This window comes from Pteropus medius, unplaced genomic scaffold (assembly GCF_902729225.1).
Source record: "Pteropus medius unplaced genomic scaffold, Ma_sr-lr_union100, whole genome shotgun sequence".
Taxonomy (NCBI): domain Eukaryota; kingdom Metazoa; phylum Chordata; class Mammalia; order Chiroptera; family Pteropodidae; genus Pteropus; species Pteropus medius.
The window spans coordinates 22473652-22497293 of NW_024344240.1; the positions used below are offsets into that span (position 1 = coordinate 22473652).

General features: G+C 39.3%; 1 protein-coding gene and 1 pseudogene across 1 annotated transcript in view; both read right to left on the reverse strand.

Moving 5' to 3' along the window:
- Nucleotides 1-2242: 2242 nt before the first annotated feature.
- LOC120607332 (40S ribosomal protein S10-like) lies at nt 2243-6597 on the reverse strand (annotated as a pseudogene).
- Nucleotides 6598-6706: 109 nt separating this feature from the next.
- TULP3 (TUB like protein 3) overlaps nt 6707-23642 on the reverse strand; it is a 61336-nt gene continuing 44400 nt past the window's right edge. Inside the window, exons 3-11 of the mRNA XM_039869155.1 lie at nt 21465-21624; nt 20578-20754; nt 16200-16333; nt 15630-15827; nt 13063-13175; nt 12189-12303; nt 10126-10224; nt 9546-9717; nt 6707-8964 (exon numbers count right to left, since the gene is read on the reverse strand). Coding sequence (XP_039725089.1) covers nt 8831-8964; nt 9546-9717; nt 10126-10224; nt 12189-12303; nt 13063-13175; nt 15630-15827; nt 16200-16333; nt 20578-20754; nt 21465-21624 — 1302 coding nt within the window. The 3' untranslated portion in view covers nt 6707-8830. The remainder of the gene's footprint in view (nt 8965-9545; nt 9718-10125; nt 10225-12188; nt 12304-13062; nt 13176-15629; nt 15828-16199; nt 16334-20577; nt 20755-21464; nt 21625-23642) is intronic.

Here is a 23642-nt window from a genome sequence, read left to right on the forward strand (position 1 = left end):
GGAGCTGGGGAGAATAGATTACAATAAGTAGTGGGTGCCAGAATCTGAAAATCATTGGATCCTGTGCTGAGGAGTTTGGGTGTCAGAAAGGCCCTTTAGACACAGGTGTGACATAATCAGTACCAGCATCAGAAAGACCTCTCTGGCAACAGTGTTGGGGCTGGATTGGAGAATCAGGTGCCCTAAACTCAGGCAGTGGTCCTGGGGTTGAGGTTGAGGGAAAAGGTCTAGAAAATAGTCCAGAGTTCAAACAAAAGGAGGAATAGGTTGAGTTGGAAGGTGGGTCCCACCAGGTTAGGAGGATTGAGAGGAAGGCAGGACAGAGTCCAGGGTGGAGACAGAACAACCTTTGAGTGTCGCTACAGCAAGGACTACTGAGAGAAAATTCGGATACCAGACTGGTTTATTCCTTCCAAGTTTTAACCATCCAAGATTATAAACGACTCCAGCTGGCATGGCGTGACTTCACGATTTCAGCCTCTTGGTCCATACCCTTATAAGCTTCTAGAGAGCTCTATGTCTTCAAGAATGCCATATTCCCATGCAAGTAGAAGATTAAGGGACTTTTTTTTATATTGTAAATATTTAATTCTGTAAATCTTGCCTTTTGCACATAGTTAATATTCGTTATTACAGTTGACATTCAATTATTTTATTATTAGTTTCAGGTGTACACCATAGTGGTTAGGCGTTTATATAATTTACAGAGTGATCCCCCTGAAAGGATTTCTTTATTTTCTCATTTTTCTTTATTTTCTATAACAAAGTTGTACTTCCTTTATAATGAGGAAAAATGTGACTAGTACTGTATATCTAACCCTTCCCTAATATTTCCACATCTTAAGAAAAAAACCCACCCACAACTGAATTTAATAGCCTAATAAATTGACTAGGACAGAGTCAAGGAAAGATTGTTTCCTAGCTTTTAGGTAAAAGGCAAATCTACTGCTTTTGAGATAATCCTCAGGCATACCCCGCCCCCCAAAAGTATGATGTGCTAACTCTACTGTGGCCCTGGTCATCTGACTCTCAGCTTCCTTTTCTTGTTTTACTTCTCCAGACTATATTTCCATTGGCTTTTATTCCTTAAGACTCTTCACTCCATCACAACTGAACTGTATCTTGTGTTTTGAAGAACAGATTTTTATCAAAGTTGTTTAGTCTTTTTTTTTCCTCTATAGAATAAAAAGTGTGTAATTTGATCAGCGTAATATTAGTTCTACTGCCTCTTCATCAAAGATAAATGTGAAACAGAAGAGACTCTCGGTCCACTAAGAGGAGCTACAGGCTGATCTCTGTCCCTCATCCCCCAAATTCATATGTTTAAGTCCTAATTCAAGTACCTTGAATGTGACTAGATTTGGAGATAATGTCTTTAAAGAAGAGATTAAGTAAAAATCAGATCTTTAGAGTGAGCCCTAATCCAATCTGACTGGTATCCTTTTAAGAAGAGATTAGGACACAGACAACTCACAAAGACCAGTTGACCCAGAAGAGGGCCATCTACAAGCCCATGACAGAAGCCTCTGAAGAAACCAAAGCTGCCAACATCTTGATCCTGGACTTCTAGGCAGATAAATTTCTGTCTAACCCACCCGATCTGTGGTATTTTGTTATAGCAGCCCTAGCAAACTAACAATATATTTCCAGACTGAAACAGAACTATTGGTTTCCAGAGCCCAGCAGTTGAAGCCTTCTCCACATGATTCTCAGAGTTTCTCTGTAGTTCCAAGGTGGTCTTTAGGGTCAGATATCTAGGATCTTCCTTTTAAAAAAATCATAATGGAGGTGTCAGCACCGAGCTGATTGAGAAGGGAAGGTTCGATGGTGAGACACCCAGTAAGAAGAACGCACAAAAGGCCTACATGAGAATGAAACGGCAGGCACCAACTTTATTGTGTGAAGCGCAGTTCTATTGGGGGGGCAGCCCAGTAGTGCGTGCACTTCTTGTGCTCCTCTTCTGCTCTCCAGGGGTTCGGATGGCTCCACACATATCAGAGTACAATACTGGCATTCAGCTACACATGCATGGCACAATAAGCTGAAATATGTTTACATATTTTAGGTGCAGGCGCCCTACTCCGCTAATGTAACATTCTAAATCCAGGGTCTTATTCTTAGCCGCGAGCCTGGATCACAGCCGGACCTTGGACCAGCTGGGCCTGGCACCTACAGGACGAAAGGATTACTTAAGTTAAAATTTTCATTTTCATTAACCCTGATACAATATGTTTTTTTTTAATTTTCTGGCCACAAGTTTATTCAACACAAAATAATCTCTCCAACTCTACTTAGGTGGTTGGCCATGTCCATGACCAAATCCACCTCTAAACTGGAAATCAGTTGCTGACCCAGCCCCAGCCTCTGCCATCTCGTTGACACCAGGGGACACAGCACTCTGTAGGTTTCTCTGTCAGCTTACCCTCCTGTGAGTCTTACAGGTTGCTTACCCTCCAGACCTTTGGGCCTCGGCCTGCCAGTCTCAGGCCAGCTGGAGCACAAAGTGGCAGCAGGCGTGAGGTAATCAAAGGGGCAGGTGGAGGTAATCACGGAGATACTGGATACCCTTCTTGTTACGGTACCAGCAGAAATGTCACCAGGAAAACTTCCTTTACAATGCTTGTGATTTGAGAGACTGCATGGCCTTCATGATGTGAAGATTAGGCACATTCTTGTCTGCCAGCTTGGAGTGTTTAGGCATGTGACATCCTTCTTAACTACCATCACTCTCTTTTTAAAAAGGAGTTCATAAATGACAATCTGGTTCTTCTTGGTCATTGACATCGCGACGGCTACTGCGGCCAGGGCCAGAGCTAGAAACCCTGATACAATATTTTTAAAATGAAAGTTAACATAAGTCATGCCCTATGACCTTACAGGGGAGTTAAACAATCTCAGTTCAAATAACAGCTTGGCCATGTACTAATTACAACCTTATGTTATGAACCTTAGTTTCCTCATCAGTTTTTCATTCCGTATTCATTGAGTATGAGATCCTTAGCACTGTACTTAGGTAGGCATGAGGGATAAACAAAGTCACAATCTCTGCCCTTCAAGTTAACAGTCTAATGGGGGAACTAGACAAGTAACAACTACCGCATGAGAGGAGAATTGGTAAGTAGTTAAGCTTTGAAAACGTGAAGCTGAGGTTTCCGTGGACCAACAGTCTCCAACAGAACTTTCTGCAGTGACAAAATGTTCATTACCTGCTCTGTCCACTATGGTAGTTACTAGGCACATGTAGCCATTGAGACTTGAATTCAGCTAGTCTGACTGAAGAATTGAATTTTATTTTAATTCATTTAAATTTAAATAGCTACATGTGACTGGTGCCTGGGGCATGGACCAGCTGTGGACCATCCAAATGGAGATATTCAGCAGGCAGTTAGATAACACGTGCTGAGTTAAGGCAAGAACTCGGGACTGCGGGAGACATCAAGTGAAAAGGTGCCATGTCGTGGGAGTTCCTGAGTATGAACAGTGAAAAAGAGGAGGATGGAAATAAATAACACGGGTCCCTAGAACACTATAAACTCAAAACACATTGATAAAATTTCTGAATGTGCAAATTGTCCATGTACAGGGACTAAAAACACCTACTTCCCACAAGAAAATACTGTGGAACATGAGTATGAGGAAAGACTGCACTTACCGACATGGGAATATCTTCAGGATGATATTAACTGAAAAGCAAACTACTGAACCGAGTACATAATATGCTACCTTTTGTGCACAAAGGGTGAGAAATTATAAATACATTTTTATTTTTGTATAAGTATACTGGAAAACTACACTGGAAAGAAACTAAAAGCGGTTAACTATAAGGACAGGGGAAGGGAAACGCAAAAGAGGATAGATGTGGAAGGAGGCTTTAACTATAGTTTTCAAAAAATTCTTAAACCATATGAAATTATTACTATTTAAAATTTATATCTATATATGTGATTCAGAACAACATAAGAATGATCAAGACATTTTTAAGGTCATAGTTCATTCTTACAATAATGTTTTTTTGAGCATGCAATTGTACCCTAGAAATTACATTTAGACCACATTTTTAAAATCTTGATCTAATTCCTAGCCTTCCTCTGCCAGTCACCCTCCTATCCTCTCAGACCTCTTCCTTCCTAACCTTCCTGCCCCCAGACTACAGAAGAAAACGACTGGATTATCGCTCTTGGAATCCTTGAAAATCATAGAAGACAGAATCTGGATAGAGAGTGCTTTAAATTAGGTGTTAAAATCCTGAGGCTTGAGAACCACTATATTAAAACGAAATGTGTAATAAAAGATGGTACCCAACCAGGAGGACTGCCTCTGCCACTCCCGCCGTGGCCCCCCAGCTTTACCCTCCATGTGGTTCACTCTCTTTTCTTGCACTCTGGCTCCTAGGCCACAGCCAGGAGGCAATGAGCAAAGGAGCTGGGGCCTGATGGACCAAAAGATTAGGCAGAGCCAGAACAGATCAGGGAGGCCCTTTTCATATTTGAAAAACTTCCATTAACATCAGGACTATTTTTGCCTAGGTTGTTTCTTCAAGTAGAAATGGAGAGTTGGGTACAAAGGGATGTGAGGTAGGATTAGGACTGAGACTACAGCACGGATGTTTAGTTATCCAGATAAATTATATTTTTCTTTCATCATAGTCCCTGGGAAACAATCTAAAATTGCTTTATTAGCATTTATAAACCATTTTGTGTAACTGCAAGACTAAAAAGTCAACCGATGTGCATTGTTCTATTTTAAAAGAACATTAATAAAAGTGATAATACTGAAATTTGCCACTGTCCTATACCAAATGCTTAATATGTACCAGATCCCAGGCATTTTACCTGGAATACTTCAATTGATTTCTAAACTCCAGATATATTACTGTGTTCAGACCTAAAGAAAAGAGCCATGACATAGCACAAGGGTGTTTAGTAGGTACATTACACAGTCCAGTTGTTAAAATCATCCTGAGCCCTTTGTGACTCCCTCATGTTTTACAGAATCTGCTATTCCTTTAAGTGCATTTGTAATGTGCATCCTTGGTCAATAGATGGTGCCATGAAACCATCTGTGGTATAATTACAGCTTGCCTGAAGTTTTGACAGCACCAATGGCAAATCCTGAATTTACTGTGACGCGCTTAGGTTTCTGTGGATTAGAGAAGAGTTATGTGTTGATAACAAAGGCTGAGACTTTTAAAGAATATACATTGACTATGAAAACTAGGAGACCAAAGTGGGGAGAGGAGGCAAAACAATCCAACGTGCAGTAGGTCAAGAAATGAGGGGTGGGATACAGTCCTTGGCAAGCCCCCAGCTGGAGTCCACATGAAGAAGTTTAAAAGAGAGCTATGGACTGGAAGGAAGCAGCTATCAGACATATGGCATGAGGACACAGGCAGATACCATTCTATCAAGCAGGAACTGGAGGGTGAGAAGAGCAGCTTGCAGCATCCCAAGATTTTCTCCACAGAGCAAGATGTCTTCGGTGGCTGGAGAAAGCAGCTTCAAGGTCCTGCACTTCCTCAGCATAAGATCGTATTTCTCCCACATCGTGCACTCCCACCATGTCAGAATCTCCCAACAAAACATTCAAAATCTCCCTTCTAGTTCTGCAGCTCAAGCATCCATGGTCTTTTCCTGAGGTCTGTACATTCTCCTTCCAGCAGTATCTTCAGCCATGAACATGTACTTGGTCCAGAAGGTAACCAGAGAGCTCAATTCAAAACACATTTACAGGAATTGTTGCCAGCATGAGTAGGGAGTGACATTTCAAAAATTGAAGAGCACGTTAATAAGAAACCTCTCAATCTACAGATAAAAGGCACATGGCAAATCACTGGCAGAAAAAGGGCCGAGAACCAGGGATTTTGCCTCAGTTGAACCAGTGCTTTATTTCTGCACTTATAATGCTATTTAAAAGGAAGTGAATTGATGCTAGTTCATTTTATTATCTACTAAACTTCTGATCAAAAAGAGCATTTTGCAGACCTGTTTTAGATTAAGTAACTTGCTGATATCTTTCATGTCAATGATCGTTGATATTATTCCTAGTCACTGAAAAGTATATAAATCTGTGTCACAAATTACCTGTTTGGCCAGCCGCGCATCTTAGCCAAAAACAATCATGTGAGGAGAAAAATCAAGCTATAAGAATTAAACTCTGACTCCAGCTCTCTCATCCTGATTTTTAGGCTCTTCCTGCTGCTTTCAATGTGACTCATCACTATGACACTGATAAGAGTAGGAAAGCCTAGTGAAGATTTGTGAACACATACTTTTTTTCAACTTGTCTGTATAAGATAGCTTTAAAATGTGAATACTTGCTGGTAAGAGATGGGGTTTATTTTATTATAAGATATTCGTTTCTTGGCTGAGTTAGTAAACAATACCATCAAAGGTGATCCAGAAGGCTGACCAGTGCAGGCATCCAGAACAAGATAAATCCTACCTTTCTGTGGCCCCCTCTAAGCTCAGCTCTTGGCTCTGTTATCTGTGCAGAAAACTCTTGGTGACATGTGTATGTTGAGTTTAGACAGTCTCCAGAATGCAGACTTCTCAGGCTCTTGCTCAATCTGGGATGAAAGCTTATAGTGACACTTTCTTGGCTTCAAAGAACTGATTAGTTCACTGTTGCCAAGTGATGTAAAGTTTTATTACAGAAAATGACAGTAGGAACTATTTGAGGGAATTTTCAAAGAATGCCGACACTTCTATTTTTATTTAAATTATTTTTATTTCTGTAGCTTACAAAATATATAAATATGATTTATGTAAAACCAATCACCTGCACACTCAAGCAGCAAGTACATGAAGCTGGGGTATATATACGTCTCTGAGCCAGAGTGAGCAGGAAGAAGCAAGTTTAGATCTGGTCGGCCCACAAGGCTCCCCTTCCCCAGATGCTGTCATCTACTGCAACCAGAGATAAGTGAACAGCTTTTTGCTTTCAACGAGGGCAGCTTATTAGACAGTACATCATGATGGTGGTGCCGGAGGTCTGAAGGGCTTTGGGCACTTCTATGAATGAGGCACTTGATGGGAAACATGCCTGAGATGGAAACAAATCATGTCAAAGCAGAGCAGGTAGGATTGGCCAGTGGGGGAAGAGTAAGGGTCTTTTCATCTCACAGATCTCCTTCCTTCACATTGCTATTTGATGTGGATCAAGGAACATTGGAAGCGGAGACAAAAAGGAAGTCCATAGAAGGGAAATATAATGGAGCAACAGCCACTGATTCCTTGCCCCGTGCTGGTAAACAGCTCAGTGCACAAAGGCTTGGCAGTTGATTAATGCCAAATGCAGAACTCACAAAGTTCTTGGATTCTCAAGATTCAGATGTATTCTGGGACTGGTAAACTGGTAAGAGTCATGATTTGTTGGGAGGTGCTAATAATCTGGACAACAGCAAAATTCATGATCTGTGAAGGAAAAGTGACAGGAGCTTGATCTGTACCAATGAACCAGGCTTTCCGGAGCTAATATTTATGTCAAGAAGAAAGGCCCAAAGCTCTGCCCAACAAGGTCTGCAGAGCTCAAGAGTCAGCTGGCTGGTTCTCACCAAAGCCTCTCCTGCCAACTCTCTTGATAATGAAAAGTTTCAGTATATAATGATCTCTGACCTCTTATATGGTCTACAGGTGTGTGTGTCCTTCTATACTAACAGCTTCATAGTAAAACAGTGTGGGAGGCACTCTTGGGTTGAAAATGAAGGCAATGGTCAAATTACTCTCAGACTAACTAGACTAAGTCACCTCTTGAGTTTATGTTTTCAGTCTAAACTGAAATTGAGACAATTGTATAAAATCCTCTCATCATTGACCACAAACTTGCCCACAGCCACTTTGACTGAGATTGGTGCCAGCCAATCTGCTCTGAGGAAAGAAAGGGAAGAGGGAGACTGTGACATCAGTACCTTCTAAGCCCCATGCAGACAACAAATTAACTCTAATGATAACTTTGGGTTCTCAGTTCTGATGGTAAATGATACTCTAGAAACCACTGTCACCAAAATGAGGTAATGCTACATAACAGTGGATGCAGCTGAGTATTTCTTTGGATCCAATCTGTTAGGGCTGTTGCTTCATAGAGATATCCATTTCCCACTCATCTCATGACCAAAGGACCATTTTGGAAGATGCCCAAGTCCAGAGATTATAGAGGCATACCTGAAGCAGAGGTTAGCAAATACAGCCCCAAGCCAAATCTGGCCTGCTGCCTGGCTCTGTAAATACAGTTTCACTGGCACACAGCCACACTTGTTCATTATGAATTGGCTATGGCTGCCTTTGCACTATAAGGACAGAGCTGAGTAGATATAAGAGAGACTGTCTGGCCATTTACAGGAAAACTTTGCAGCCCTGGAGACTAAAGGCAATTTAGGGAACTGACCCTCTCTGAAAAGGTCTTCAAAAAACAGACCCAAATATTTAATCGTTACAACCTGATTCTAGCTGCAAGCTTCCAGGCTTAGGAAATCTGACGCTTGAGGCACAGAATCTGTTAGGCAATAATCCCAGGAGTCACCAATGTGCTCTGAACAAGAACCGCCCTATGCTTTGAATAATCTCTCACCTATGTTAAATTGTAATCCTTGATCAGGTCTCTGAAACCCAGAAAAGTGGTATGTGTGTGTTTGTACATATATGTGTGTACGTATACATGTACATACACAAACATATATGTATATATACACATACATACATACATACATTCAGGAATCATTCCAAAAGGGGCAGACTGTTTTTCTTTCGTGTCCAGGGGCAAGAGCAAGGGAGGCAACTATCTGCTCCTGAAAGCTCTGTAGTGAGAAAGCCGAGCTCTGTGCATGCTTTCTGTCTCATTCACACGCTAGCTTGCTGTCAAAGCTAGAAAGCCCAATGGCAAAGGCCTGAAGTGCACACAGTGGGTAATTATAGTCCAGGGTGAACACGTCATCTGCCACACGTCCAAACTGCATGACTATATAGTCAGCTAGAAACAGAAAGAAAATAGGATGTTAGAAGATAATGTGATTTTACTGGGAAAAAGTCTGTTAAGATACAGAAAAAAATATCCTCCAAATAGGTCGGTTAATCAGTAGGTCTCTTTCAAATGGGAAACTTTTAGAAGAATGGGAAGAGGCATTAACAAAAATGTCTGCTAACCATGAGCAAAGTTGTTAACTACAGAGAATGGGAGACTACTCCTGGCGAGCACAAAAGGGCAAGAGGAAAGAAAAGTCAAGAGTAGTTTGCCGGGAACAGCACAAGCTCCGAAGGCTAGAGTTGCCAAGGAACTTTTATTGAATGAGGTGCATTTGCATTCACTTCCCAAACAGCCTCGCCTAAGGCTTCTCTCACTGGCCAAAGGAAGAAATCTCTCACACTGTCTTGTCAACACAGGGGTTCAGAAGTTTTACTGTAAAACTGCTATTTTATCTTTGCAAAGAAATCACTTCTTTCTTTAAGTCTCCCCTGAATATAGCTTCCTAGCAATGATCGGAAATGCTCACTTCCCCAGTGTATAAGAACATCCTTCCTCCTATTCCCATCCGACCCTTCCTGTGGGCTTACGGTCATTTTCATGGACTATCTGAAAGTTCTTCACAGATGCCTGAGTGACCCGGCCATGGAAGTTCAGGACGTAGGACTGAGTGTCATCATTCCAGACTGGGGCCTTGTTGTGCAGCTCAATTAAGTTCTCCATGGTTTTGTTTTGCCATTTTGAAAGCAAGCTCTCATGGTCCTGTTCAAAAAAAAAAAAAAAATCATGACTTTGTCCTGAGAACCATAAAAATTCATTTGTTCTCAACTCAGTGAGGGAGAAGGTAGAGCAGGGGAATATTTTCTCCATTTCAGAAAACGTAAAACAGAATCAAAGAAAGCCAAAAACTAAGCCAGGTTTTTCTGATTCTTGCAGATTATCTAGCATGTTTCTTTGCACACAAAATGACTGCAAACCAACCACATTAGCAACTGCACTGCACCTGCACCTATTCTGAGGTTCTCTAGGAGTGATGGCCCTCCTAAAGAAGAGTATGGGCAGTGCTCCAGTTTGGGGTTCTAGAAGAACCGATAGTTTCTGGGTTGACCTCTTCTTCATTCTGTTCTTGTCTTTTAGAGTCTTTTGCTGATTAAATATGTTCTTACTTACATTTCGTGGCCGAAATGGGATCCGTTCATGATTCATATTCATCCCTGGAATGATCACAGACATTTTCCTAGGACCTTTAAATCCAAGTACATTCGTTTCCTGGGAGATAGGAAAATAAGACAGAACTTGGAAACAGAAAGGAAAATGGGACCACATTCTTGACACAAGACTTTCTTGGGTATGTAAAATGTTGATGATGCCAAGAGTACTAAAAGCTATTTTATTATTTCTGTAGTTAAAAAGGGACAGAGAATCAAGACCAGGGAAGTAAACAGATTCTACTGGCTTGAAACTTTATTCTTACTCTTTAATCTTAAGTGAACTTTGAGACAACTGTGAGAAAACTGTCCAATTTTGTCATCATCGATAAATATTTATTTCCCAATGAGGGAATGGCACTATATGATCTAAATGAGACTTACAGTTTAAATTAAATAGGGCCTGTATCAGGAGGTAAAAATCCAAAATGTCTATCAAGCCAGGCAGATTATATATGTATAAAATAAGCACATTAAATAAGTGGATATATGTTTGTGTGTGTATTCATATACATGCACACATGCATGTGCACACACAACAGTCATGCATAGTTAAAATATTTCATTAATTCTGAAGCTAAGAGAAAAAATACTATATATTATAAAATGTTAAGTCAAATGGTTCTCAGTCATTTAGAAAAAAACCTCATGGGAATCAAATAATGAGATTAATTCCAAACTTAAAAAATGTTGAGACTTTAGGGTCAAGCAACAAGTGAGTTGGGTTAATTCCTTCTTGCTTTCTTTTACTCAACAACTCTTTGAATGCCTACGCTGTGCCAGGCCCCACGTTAGTGTGCATCCAGCAGTGAATAAGAGTTTATAAACTGGTAGAAAAGGTTCGTGTTGAAGAAGCAATATTAAGTATGAGTTACCGGAGGAAGCGCATGGTGCCATGGGGATGTATACAAAGGAATGTCAGCCACATCTAGTGATCAGGAAAGATTTTTCTGATGACATTAGTTGATTTGGCAAAGGGCAATGAGGAGAAAAGGGAAGGCTCTCAAGTGAGGGAAGATCGTATGGTGGAGCAAAGGAATAAGAGGAGGGCTGCTGTGGCTAGAATGATGGGAACGAGAGAGGGAGGGTGCCACTAGAAAGGTCTTAAAGGAAAGGCTAAATTGTTAGGGCTTTATTTTGTAAACAATGGGCAGTCATAAAAGATTTGAAGCAAGAGAACAAGATTAACTGGAGTTCTTTTCTAGGAAGATTTATCTGGCAGCAGTATAGGATGGAGTAGATAGGAAAAGAGATCAGTTTCTAATTTATTGTAACCTTTGGCCAATGGGTAAGAGATAATGAAGGTCTGGGTTAATACAATGGCATTAAGAAAAGAGACGAGCAGCCTTTCTGTCCTTGCACATAGGGGAACAAGGTTATGAAAAAGGAGGACTTGGTGTGCTACCGCCATTTCCTCAGCTCTGGGCCCCTGCTCCTTCTGCAGGGCTTCCAACAGTGCCAAGCTGGGACAGAGCATCCAGAGGTTCACAACCTCAGTGGTCTGTAGGAGCCACTGTGAGGAGGGCCCAGGGAAGAATTTGCCATTTTCAGTGGAAAATAAATGGCAGTTGCTGGCTATGATGACTCTGTACTTTGGATCTGGATTTGCTGCACTTTTCTTTATAGCTGCTTAAGAAATAAGGATGTTTTAGTTAATCCATGAAACAGATGTGAAGAGCATTTTAAGAGGTGCAGTCCCCTTGAAAAATGGATCAAACTGTTGAACTCAACATACTAGATATGTTTGTAAATAAACTTATGGCGTGAAAAAAAAAAAGAAAAAGAGAAGAGCAGATGAGGAAAGACATATTAACACATTAAAAAAACCCTGAATTTGGCAATTCATAAACAATTAAAACTTGAATATACAAAGAAAATGATACCAGCAACAGAAAAGGAGAATCACAGAACTAGAAAGAAGCTTAGGAGGGAAGGTTATGAGCTCGGTGTTGGTTATGTTAAGTTTGAAGTGCCAGCAGGACATCTGAGAGATGAAAGAGAATACATTATGTGATTGACACTTACGTAACAGACGGCTGCCAGCTCCTGCCGGGTATAGACCTTTTCTACCAGACCTTGGGCCTTGGCTGGGCTGACACCATGGTCATAAACTGTAAACTTGGTCCCCATGAGGTTGGATCTAGAATTTTAAAAGTTGCTATAATTATCTAAATTTTTTCTTTTACACAAACACAATCTAGGAGAGGTATTTAACAAGAATGGAAGGCTATTTGCCTGTTCTCCAAATGTCTTAATGTTTATTATCACTTTTTCAAAGATCTCTCATTAAAACAAAGAACTTAGATTTGATTTTAACTTTTTTTCTTTCGATTACAATATCAGTACATGCTCATTATATAAAAGATATGGCTTATTCTGAAACTACAGTGCTAACCTAAAAATAAAAGGCCAAAGTGAGCGGCAACAAGCATTTATTTGAGATCAAAAAAAGATAGCTATTTGGGAAGCACTGATTCAGGCAGAAACCCAGTGTTCCAATTAGGAGACAAAGGCAAGGGGTATTTATAAGAAAGGGAAGGGGAACAATAACATCAATAGAATTCAGACATTTTTATTGGTGCAGTAAAGCAAACACAGTGACACTAACTCAACCACGTTTTTAATTTTTAGTCAGGTAGCCATCAGTCTAGTAGTCATATCTGCTTTCTTGTTATCTTTTCAAACAGTTCTTAAGGACACAATGTTGCTTTAGGCTCAGTCCAAAGGTTATTTTGCCCTGTTTTAACATTCCAGTGGTTTGAGGCATAAAATGTGTAAGGCAGTTCCGCTGGGATGGCAGCTCCAACTCCATTTTTAAAGTGGCTCCATTTATATTATTTTTTACAACAGGAACAAAAGTATCGGAAAGAAGAGGACAGTGATACAAGGCTCCTCTCACCTGAGTTTGCCAATATAACTTTCCCCTTCACGAGATAAATCTGTTGGATCAGTAGAGATAAGGTAGTTGGATGTTTTGCTCTTTTTCCGCTTTCTACCTGCAAGAAGAAATATCTAGAAAAAGAAAAAAATGTCAGTCAAATATGAAGTCAAGAGACTCACCACGGTTTGTTCTTATTCACTCAGCAAATGTTTAGCAAGTGTCTACCACGTACCAAACAGTCAAATCTGTTTTGTTTTGTTTTGTTTAAACAGGCTTAATGTACTTAAATTTTTCTTGTGTAAAACTATGTGGTGGCCACAGCTGGAACCTAGGTCCTCTACCCAGCAGTCTCCAATCTTTTTGGCACCAGGGACCAGTGCTCCTATGAGACTCTAATGCCTGATGATCTGAGGTGGAGCTGAGGCAGTGATGCTACCACTGGGGAGCAGCTGTAAATACAGATGAAGCTTCGCTTGCTCACCCACCACTCACCTCCTGCTCTGCAGCCCAATTCCTAACAGGCCACAGACTGTTACCAGTCTGCAGCCTGGGGGTTGGGAACCCCTGCTCTACACAGACAGGGGGTCTTTACAAAATGGTCAGTGAACTCCTGATAAGGAGACTTGGTGAGCACTGTCTCTTTCCAGAAGTTAAGGGTGAGGCACCAGTAGGTCTTGGAGATGGCATCAAAGGTGACTTTGGCGAAGTTGCCCAGGGTAGTAGTGCAGCTCCTGCCCAAGGTATAGCAGTCCTTGATGCTGTCCATCAGCAGCAGCTTCTTAAGCCCAGGAGCTGAGACAATGCCAGTGCCTCTGGTGGCAAGGCTGAAGCCACCATCACAGAGCCACATTGGCCAGTCACCTTGCAAGGGGCAAAGTGAGGTTTGCTGATCTTGTTCCCCTAGTAGCCTCACTGCATGAGGACTATGGAGAACTTGGCCAGCATGATAGCCTTACGAATGGCAGTGAATGCTACCTCCTTGAAGCATTTAACACCCAGACCAACATGTCCATTATAACTCCCAGTGGTGACAAATGCCGTGAACCTGGTCTGCTGGCTAGCATGAGCCTGCTTTTATGTGGACATAATCTTCAAAAACCTCATCCTTGAGGGGTGTCCCCATGAAAAAAAAATCAATAATCCCAGATTCCTTGACGGACAAGCAAAAGAATCTCCTTCAGGGACTTGATCATGTCTGGCCAGGCAACCCAGCTTGATGAGGGACATCGACTCCTTGTCTTTGGCCTTGCCTCCACGAGCTCTGTGTCCTCAACCCCCACCCCAGACAGAAACTACCAAGGCCTCCCAGTCCAGGGTCCCCAGCGGCTTGCCCTATTGCAGCACTGGTGTCACCTGCCATTTGGTGTTTTCTCAGAGCAAACCAATCTGTGGGTCTTTATCCTTTTTCCTAACCCTCATAATGCTTCTCAGAATTCACTATCTCAGAATTCCCTACTGTACAACTTTTCTAAATTCACTAGCTTGTTTCTCTAGATAATTATTTACAACTCTATCCCTAAAACCTCCAATGACTTTTTTAAAAAGCTTCATCTAATTCCATGAATAAGAGTCTTTCCAGCTTTAGGACTGAGGGGATCTTGCACACCGAGCCTTACCACGCTTTCCTGCAACTGCATTCCTAATATTCCTTTCTGTGTTTTCTTGGGGGTTTTGTTTTTTGTATTTTGTTGTTTTAGTCACCTCTGTGCCTCCAGTGGTAGGAATACCCTCATATTCATGCGTCCTTCCTAAGCCCTACTGGACCTGGACAATAATAGGGAAGCAGAAGAGTGATAGTAGGTAAGGGGGACTTTGGAATCAAACGGATATGGGTTTGAATCTGGCTCTGCCGTTTACTACACTCCCTAAGCCCCAGTTATCCTGTCCATAAATCAGGAATATAAATCCTCTCTTACAATGTGACATAAAGATTATAAGTCATAATATATATAAATCATTTAGCACATGCCTGGTACATTGTAAACACTCAATAAATAGTGGTTATAATAACAATGATATCTACTATTATCACCTCATTTCTATGCTCTTAAAATCATCCTCTTAGACCTGGTATTAATACAAAATACATTGTTCATCAGCAAGTATTAAATTGTCTCAAATCTATGTACAAAGTAAATTGGAATTTCTAGAGTGAGAAACCAGATATTTCGCTTGTATGTTCTTCATATATTTCCAACTCATCCTATTCCCTAAAACTTGATCTTTCTTCCAATATGTTTTATTCTACTATAATAAAAATAAAAACCAAAGAACACACAGTAACACCCCCCCATCCCCAAAAAGGAATGAAGATGAAAATAATTACATATATTCTCTTCCATTTTCTTACATTCTGGATAAAATTCTTTTTCTTTGGGGTGGTGGCAGATTTTACCTATTAGACTATGAGCTCTTGGAAGATAGTGAAAACACAGCACCTCGCAATTAATAAAAAGAACCTACTTTCAGCCTACTTGGTCTAATACCAGTGCTATTGCCCTATCACAAGACTTATCAACAATCTATTCCCACAACATCCTTCCCTACTCACTCTCAAGATTTGTCTTAAGAATCAATTCTCATACCTTCCGATTTTCATCCTTTTCCAAGTGCATATAGTAAGTGGGGAAGAGACCCCGATCCATTCCTTTTTTATCCCTGGTTATCCGACACTTTACTGTGATACCTCGAGGGGCAGGACTATAAGCAAAGTCCTCTAAATTCTCTACTTCTCCCAGCTGGTTATCGGTTTGTTGGGCAGTAGTACCGGAAGCTCCCGTCTCCTGAAAGAATAGCCATACATAAGCAAGAGAAAGTGGGGTCAGAAAACTTTGTACTCTCTTTGAGAAACACTTAATGGTTAAAATAACTTATTGATTTACCCCTATGTCTTCAGTCTTTTGACAAAAGGGGAAACTCTGAGAAGTTAAGTAAGTATGAATATTGAGAGTAATGAAGGAGTCAAGTGTGAAAATGGGATATACCTTCATAATAGCTGGCTAGACACAAGAAATTAGAGGTCATAAACTTTAAGTCTAAATCTGAGTTTAAGTCTTTTGAAGCAACCCTCATTTAGTAATGCTATTTAAATATTGAAGATATATTTGGGAAATAGTTAAATTAAGTCCAAAGAAAGAAGTTTCAGAACTACATACTGTGGTTGATTTCTGGCTGGGTGCAGAATTGGGTCTCTCTGCCTCTGAATATGGTGAATGAGATCTCAATTTTTTTCCTTCTTCCTCCTCCTCATCAGTCTCCTCCTCATCGAAGTTCAAACTACCTGAGATACCTGGCAGAAAAGGAAGAATTGTCAACAAAACTGATTTTAAAAAAGAAATCTTTGAACCAAAGAGAATTTTTTTTGCTTAAAACATTCCAAGCTATTCTGACTTAAAACCCAGCTACTTTATCTAAATTTTAATTTTGACAATTCTTTCTTCATATACTATTCTAGGTATCTCGTGTACCTAAATATTAGTATACCAATTTCCATAGCAGCATTATTCACAATATTTGAAAGGTGGAAACAACCCAAATATCCATCACCTGATGAATAAATAAATTGTGGTGTATACATACATGGAATATTATTCAGCCTTGAAAAGGAATCAAATTCTGGCACATGCCACAACATGGATGAATAGTGAAGACATTATGCTAAGTAAAACAAGCCAGACACAAAAGGGCAAATACTACTGTATGATTCTATTTACATGAGGTACCTAGAATAGTCAAGTTCATAGAGACAGAAAGCAGAACGGTGATTATCAGGGGCTGAGGAGGAGAATGGGGAGTTATTGTTTATGGGTATAGATTTTTATTTTAGGATGATGAAAAAGTTCTGAAGATGAGTAGTGGTGATAATTGCATAATGTGAATGTACTTAATGCTACAGAACTGCATACTTAAAAGTGGTTAAAATGGTGAATTTTGTTATGTATTCTTACCACAATAAAAAAATTCAGCGATCCATTGTTCTCTGTATCAGACACCTTTTTTTCCCCCTGCATTTTGTTCATTTCGAGTCTAACTAATTCAAGTTGGGAATGTCTGAAATAGTACTACTTTAGATTTATGAAGCACCTCTGACAGAAAATTAAAAACTATTTGATTAAAAATGATTTTTTCATTTTGTCGTCATATTTATATGAGTTTGAGATATTGGTAGTCTTATTTTTTGTTTTGTTTCTTATTTGTTTACAGAACATATCTGGAGAGAAACACAGACATAAAATAAAGTGTGATATGTGTTATAAAAAAGATGTATGGGACTTAATGCTTACATGTGAGAGCAGGAGGCTCAGGGAAAATCCAAGAACCCAAGAGAAAGAGGTAGAGCTAAGACAGAAACTCAATTCCTTTTTTTTCCTTAGTCTACAGGGTGACGTTATCCTTCATATAATAGTTGAAACAGCTCCCAAATCATGAATTTATAAGTAGACTTAACAACAAGCAGTGTGGTTTTTTTCCTCCAAACCATTTCCTGCCCACATTCACCATCTCAGAGGAGGGAAAACTATGATCTGTTTTTACAGTTAACAAATAGATTGGTGTTAGCTTTTCTCAAAGACACCCAAGGACAAGACAGAGGCCAATCAGAAGGTCTAAGGGTCTAAGTGAAAACATATTTCCACCCAATAACTTATACATGAATGTTCACGGCAACATTACTCATAGTAGCCAGAAGTCAAAACAACACAAATGTCTATCAGCTGATGAAGAGATAAAATATGGTATATCCATACAATGTAATGTTATTCAACAATAAAAGGAATGAGTACTGATACAAGTTACAACATGGATGAACCTTGAAAACATTATGCTAAATGAAAGAAGCCAGTCATACTGGGACACATAGAGTATGATTCTATTTACATGAAATATCAGGAATAGGAGGGGTGGTGGTAGAGAGAAATGGGAAGTGATTACTAATAGGTATGAGGTTTCTTTTGGGGGGGTCATGAAAATGTTCTAAAACTGATTGTGATGATGGTTGCAAACCTCTGCAGATATACTAAACACCAATGAACTGTTCATTTTAAATGGGTGAATCGTATGGTATATGAATTAATCTCAATAAAGCTATTATAAAAAATTCTTTGGTTTGTAAAGGATATTTTCTCTTTTGTTTTCTAAAATATTAACTTTTTTGGTAGCAAAAAGGCATAAAATTATTGGGATCCCACTGTCATATGGATCCTTTCACTTAATACTAAGTTTTCAAATGTTATTTTTATACTAAGAACTCAGTTTATGTGAGTATATGTCTTACGATGGAGATCAAAGATTTCTCCCAAATGTGTAAACTGGACCCACTGAAGGGGCATAACCTGCCAAACTGACATTTCTTAAATCTTAATTGAGAGAGCACTTAATGGGTTTTGTGGTCACGATGCAACCTGTTTGAAACATGAAAGACATTAATGCATCTGGCACTGAAAGGCTAATTCTGAGAAAGAACACAGCAGTCACTTAGTAGGGCAAGGTAAAAGGGGACACCATGGTATTTACAATAAGGAATAAAGAACTAGACTAAGAATCAGAAAATCTAGGTCTGCTACTGTTCAGCTAGATGACTGAGGGTAAGTAAGTTAGCTTTCAGTTATACTAAAAGTTCACTTTACTCTTTCTTTTGTTGTAATAATAGTGGTAGTAAAGTAATAGAGAATTACTAGGATCACGTTCTTATTACTGACGGGGAAACCAATGCAGAAAAGTTAAGGTGTTTTTCCTTTCCCAGCCAGATGTGGCACCAGCCAGATGTGGCAGAGTTGAGATTCGAAACCGAGCAAACTGGCTCCAGAGCTATGCTGCCTTTGCCATATCCCATACTCTAGTCATCTGTCCCTGTTTGCACAAACATACCATGTTTTTTTATACCTGATGCCTTTGCACATGTTATTTCTTCTGCCCAAGTTTGCCAACTAACTAGCAGTATGATCTAGGGCAACTTACTTAGCCTCTCTCTGAGAACTAATTTTCTTATATGTAAAATGGAAAAAATGAATATGTATAACCCCCTCAAAGTACTGTTATAAATATTAAATTAATTGAAATAATGTATGCCAAATGCCTGACATACAAATGCCTGATATTTAAAATGTCAGTCTCGAGTTGCTTCCACAGGAGACACCAGTGCACAGGACATGCATCCCTCAAGGCTCAGCTTAATCACCACCTCATTTTGATGCCTTTCTTGTCCCTTTTCATTGCCCTCTCAGTGTAATTATATTTGTTTTTTACTCTTGCATGCACCATATTAGAACTCTAGGACAAGCCATCAGCCAAACCACATCCTAATTTGTTTTCCTGCTTCCAGACTTGCCCCACCTCCAATTCATTCCTTACGGTGCAGAGTAATTTTTCTACAGCCCAAATCTGATGATATCATTTCTCAGCTTAAAATCCTCATCAGTTCCTATTACTCTTCAGATAAAGTCCAAATTCCTAACATGGCCTATAATGTCCTATATAATCAGAGCCCACTTACCTCTCCGGGCTCGACTCTCTACATTCCCCTTCCAAACCTTATCACGTCATCCCCTCAGCTCCAGCCATTCTGAATTGGCCAGCTCCTCTTCCTGCATCAGACTCTAGCTTAGACATCACTTTCTCTGGAAAGCTTTTCAAACCTTCAACTCTGGGTTAGACATCCTTCTCTCCATGCTCTCTTGGCAATTAAGGATATGAAGCCTCAAACAGAAAAAGGCTCCACAAGAGAAGGGACCTTGTTTACTATGGTATCCTAAGTGCCTAGAACAATGCCTGACATACAGTATATACTCAATACATACTTTCTAAATGAATGAATATATTAGTTTGTTTGAATGTACATCTATTCTACCATTTTGTGGTACAATCTTCTGATTCATACAGCCCAGGACCTAGCAATGCCTATTAGAAAGTAGGCACCCAATAAATATTTATTTATTATTGGGCTTCAGTCTTCTCATCTGAAAAGGGAACACTTAATTCCTTCTCCTATAATTTTTCTAAGAAGGAAAAAAGACTAATGGGAACCTCTGATATATATGGTAATATTTATGGAAATGGTAATTCCAACTGGCAGAAAGTAGGCTCTAGTGGAAAAAGTATTAACTTAAGTATATTTTGATCCAATTTGTGTTTCCATTAAGCTAGCTATTCATCATTCCCCTTATCACTAGATCAATATAATCTGTGAAATGGAGGCTGAATAGGGGTGTTGAGTGGCAACCTTGTCAAAGGAAAAGGGTAGGAACTAAAAACAAAATATCGAAAAGAAAGAGTCGTATATATAGTAGCTAATGCTATTTTACATTTGATTTAATTATCTTATTTTTCTCAGGCAATATGATAAATACTACCATTGTTGACCATGACCAATTCTCAGATGTCAAAGATGCCTAATACTGTCACCTCTGTAAAGCCCTAAGCCACATTACAAGCAACTGTGAGTCATCTAGATTGTCGGCCAACAATGAAAGAAAGTAGAGGAAAAGATTGTAAATGACTAAGATGATTAATTGCCTCAAAACCATGACGAATCCTCACCGTGTTTTTGGAGAATCTCTTGAAGATCTGGCTTGGGAGCCACATCCGAAGTGCATTCCCCATCAACACTCCCTTCAGTATCCTCTTCTGTAGCAGAAGAGCCAACTGAGAGAACATGAAGTTTGGTCTCTGAATCTTGAGCATCTGGTTTCAGGAAAGCAGCTGGACCATCAATGCCTGGGGGCCAAAAGAAAAGAAAGAAAAAGAAAGTATAATCCACTATTTAGCTGCGAGGGTTTGGTGTACGTGATCAGAATTAAGAACCACCAAACCATTTCACTTGTCTTTCCTTAACAACCATGAAGACATTCATTAACAGAGTAATCCAGGACCGGTGCTCATTTTAGTAATATGTTCTGACTCTTATTAAAAGAAAATGTACTTGATGTTGTCTTTAGAAACTTAAGAATGAAACTATGAAAACAAAGTAGGTCCTCCAAAGTTCAAATCCTGTCCAAGGTAATAGCTCAGGGGGCTTGACTTAGAGGCTCTTGATCCTACTCTTCCTTCTTCCTCTCATCATCTCAGATGATCCTTTGGGTCCTTATCTACTGCAAGAACAGATACTCTCTACCTACTCCTGGCTTCAAGGTTAACTCTAACAATCAAGGATATAAGTTTCTCAAATAGGCTATTCTGGACTAATTATTCATTTGGCATCTAAAATAACAGTTCTAAGATGGACATAAACTTGAAAGTATCTTCTACTGATCAGACCATTGCTTTTATTCAACTTGAAGACCCAGAATTTGATTATAAAAATTTATGAAGGTACCCTAGTAATGATGCTAATATCGTTTCTTTGGTCCATCTAAGAATCCTCCTGCCTTCTCCTAGTTTTGTAAAAACTGTACCCCAGCAGTAAGACATGCTGCCTAAATACACACCATGCAGGATGACATTGTTGTTAGGGGTATGAGGTTCCACCAAAGGAGTCTGCTCCTCACTACCTCTTGGCTTTGACCGACGTAGCCTAGCTTCTGGATTTGGCTGTACCATGAGTGGCTCGAGGCGCTTTTTTCTCTGCTTCTTCTCCAGCAGTGCTCTCTAGGAAAATATTATGATGTTATTGCCAGAATTATGATAAGACCTAGCTACTTCGAACAGTTACAGTGCTTCACTGATCCTCACAAAACCTCTTGTAAATTAATTTTCCCACTTGAGCAAGAAGAAAATTATGGCACAAAGAGGGGCAAGGATTCATTCATTTCACTTAATAAATATTTACTGAACACCTATAAGTATATATTTTAAATGATACAAATGCATTCCTAGCCAGGCTGAGACCTTGATCCAAGTCTATTTAAAATATGCATAGTAATTATCATATTATTGTCAATGCACGATAGCAAGTTTAAACTATAAAAACGCATATGCATAGGAAAAAAGATAAAGGAACAAAAGGAAATATATTCTTTGGGTGGTAGAATATAGGCAATTATTTTCCTTTTTCTAGTTTTCTAAATTTTTCTCATTTTTGTAATTGAAAGAAAATAATAACTTATTATCCTGTTAACCTCAATTATTTTCATGTTTTAATTAGCAAGAGCAATTAGTTTTGCTTTCTTGATCATTTTTACATATTCATAAATCAAACAAATTAAGACCAAAGTAAAAAGGGAAAAAAAATAGCAACTGGAACATTCCAAATAGAATGCAATCAACTCTATGACTAAAAGCAAGGTAATATGGTACCAAGAAAAGTCAGAAAAAAAGCATGAGAAGTCCAACAAGATAGAAAGGAAGGTACTAGCACATGTACTATTTTTAAGCTTTGGCAAATAAGAGCTTATAATAAATTATTGTGGATCTGGGATATCTCAGAATAGGAAAGTACCAAGTCCTCAGCTAAAAAATTAAGCTATGATTTAAAAGCAAAGATATTAAAACCTACTTTATTGTGTTTTGGGCAAAAAGCTATCTATTTACTTTTTTTCATTAATATTACTTTTAAAAAGTGCCACTGATAAGAAGGTACTCTAAGAGGCAATACTATCGACAGTGTACTTTTCCTTAACTGGGCTGATGAAAGCATGCAGATAGATTCAGAAGCCACAGAAGAAACAACTATTCTTTTTCACCCAACCTTGTTTACAGCAGGTCCCTGAACAATGTCATTTTGTTATAACGTTGATGGGATGTGTAGGAACTTTGCTCTTGTTTATATCGATTAGCCTATGGTAAAACTGGTTTCATTATACAATGTTTTGCTTAAAATCATAGAACCTATCAATGACATTAAATGAGGATTTACTGTATAAGGAAAAAGAATGGGGAACTAAGATAATGTGCCAAAAATGGACATAATGTCAAGAATGAATTGAGAACTTAGAGCAAGTTGGGAAGGAATAATTGGGGTTTTTGAGATTCTTTTGATATTCATGAATATGAATAGTTGGACCTTAATATACCAGGACCACTAAACACAAAGGAGACTATAATGAAGTCTTCCCCACAGAGCTTACTAGCAACTAAGAGGTCTGGTATAATGGATAAGAAGTAACTTGCATGAAGAGATGGTAAATACCAAGTATAAAGACATGATACACTGCCACATCTTATCCATGTGTCCACACTATTTAGTTTCATATACTCTCATAACTGTGAAACAATTGCTGAAACAAAAACACAAGCTACAGCTAGTCTACTTTATTAACGTATATAAAGAAAAAACGTTGTACAGAAAAGGAGTATTCTGCCTGTGGTCTAGAAAAGGGGAACCAAGAGCTAGATTTTGGCAGGGTTTATCCAACCTGTCCAAGAAAGAGAATTGTTGAAACTGCCAGACAAGAGTATTCTTTTTACTGGGTGAGCTTACTCTCTTTGAGCACAAGAAACTATGTAAGGCTTCTCCATGGCCACTCAACACACTACTGACCCCAACAGGAAGAGACACACCTTGCATCTCTGACAGGTAGAGATACTACTGTACCACCTCAGCAGGAAAAAGAAGATTCCTCCTTGCCCAGGAACAGCTCAGCCAATGGGAGACCGCCATAACTCAGCCAAAGAAAAGTCATTATACTTTGAAATTTCAGTGTTTTCCAATGGACTCTTTTTTTACA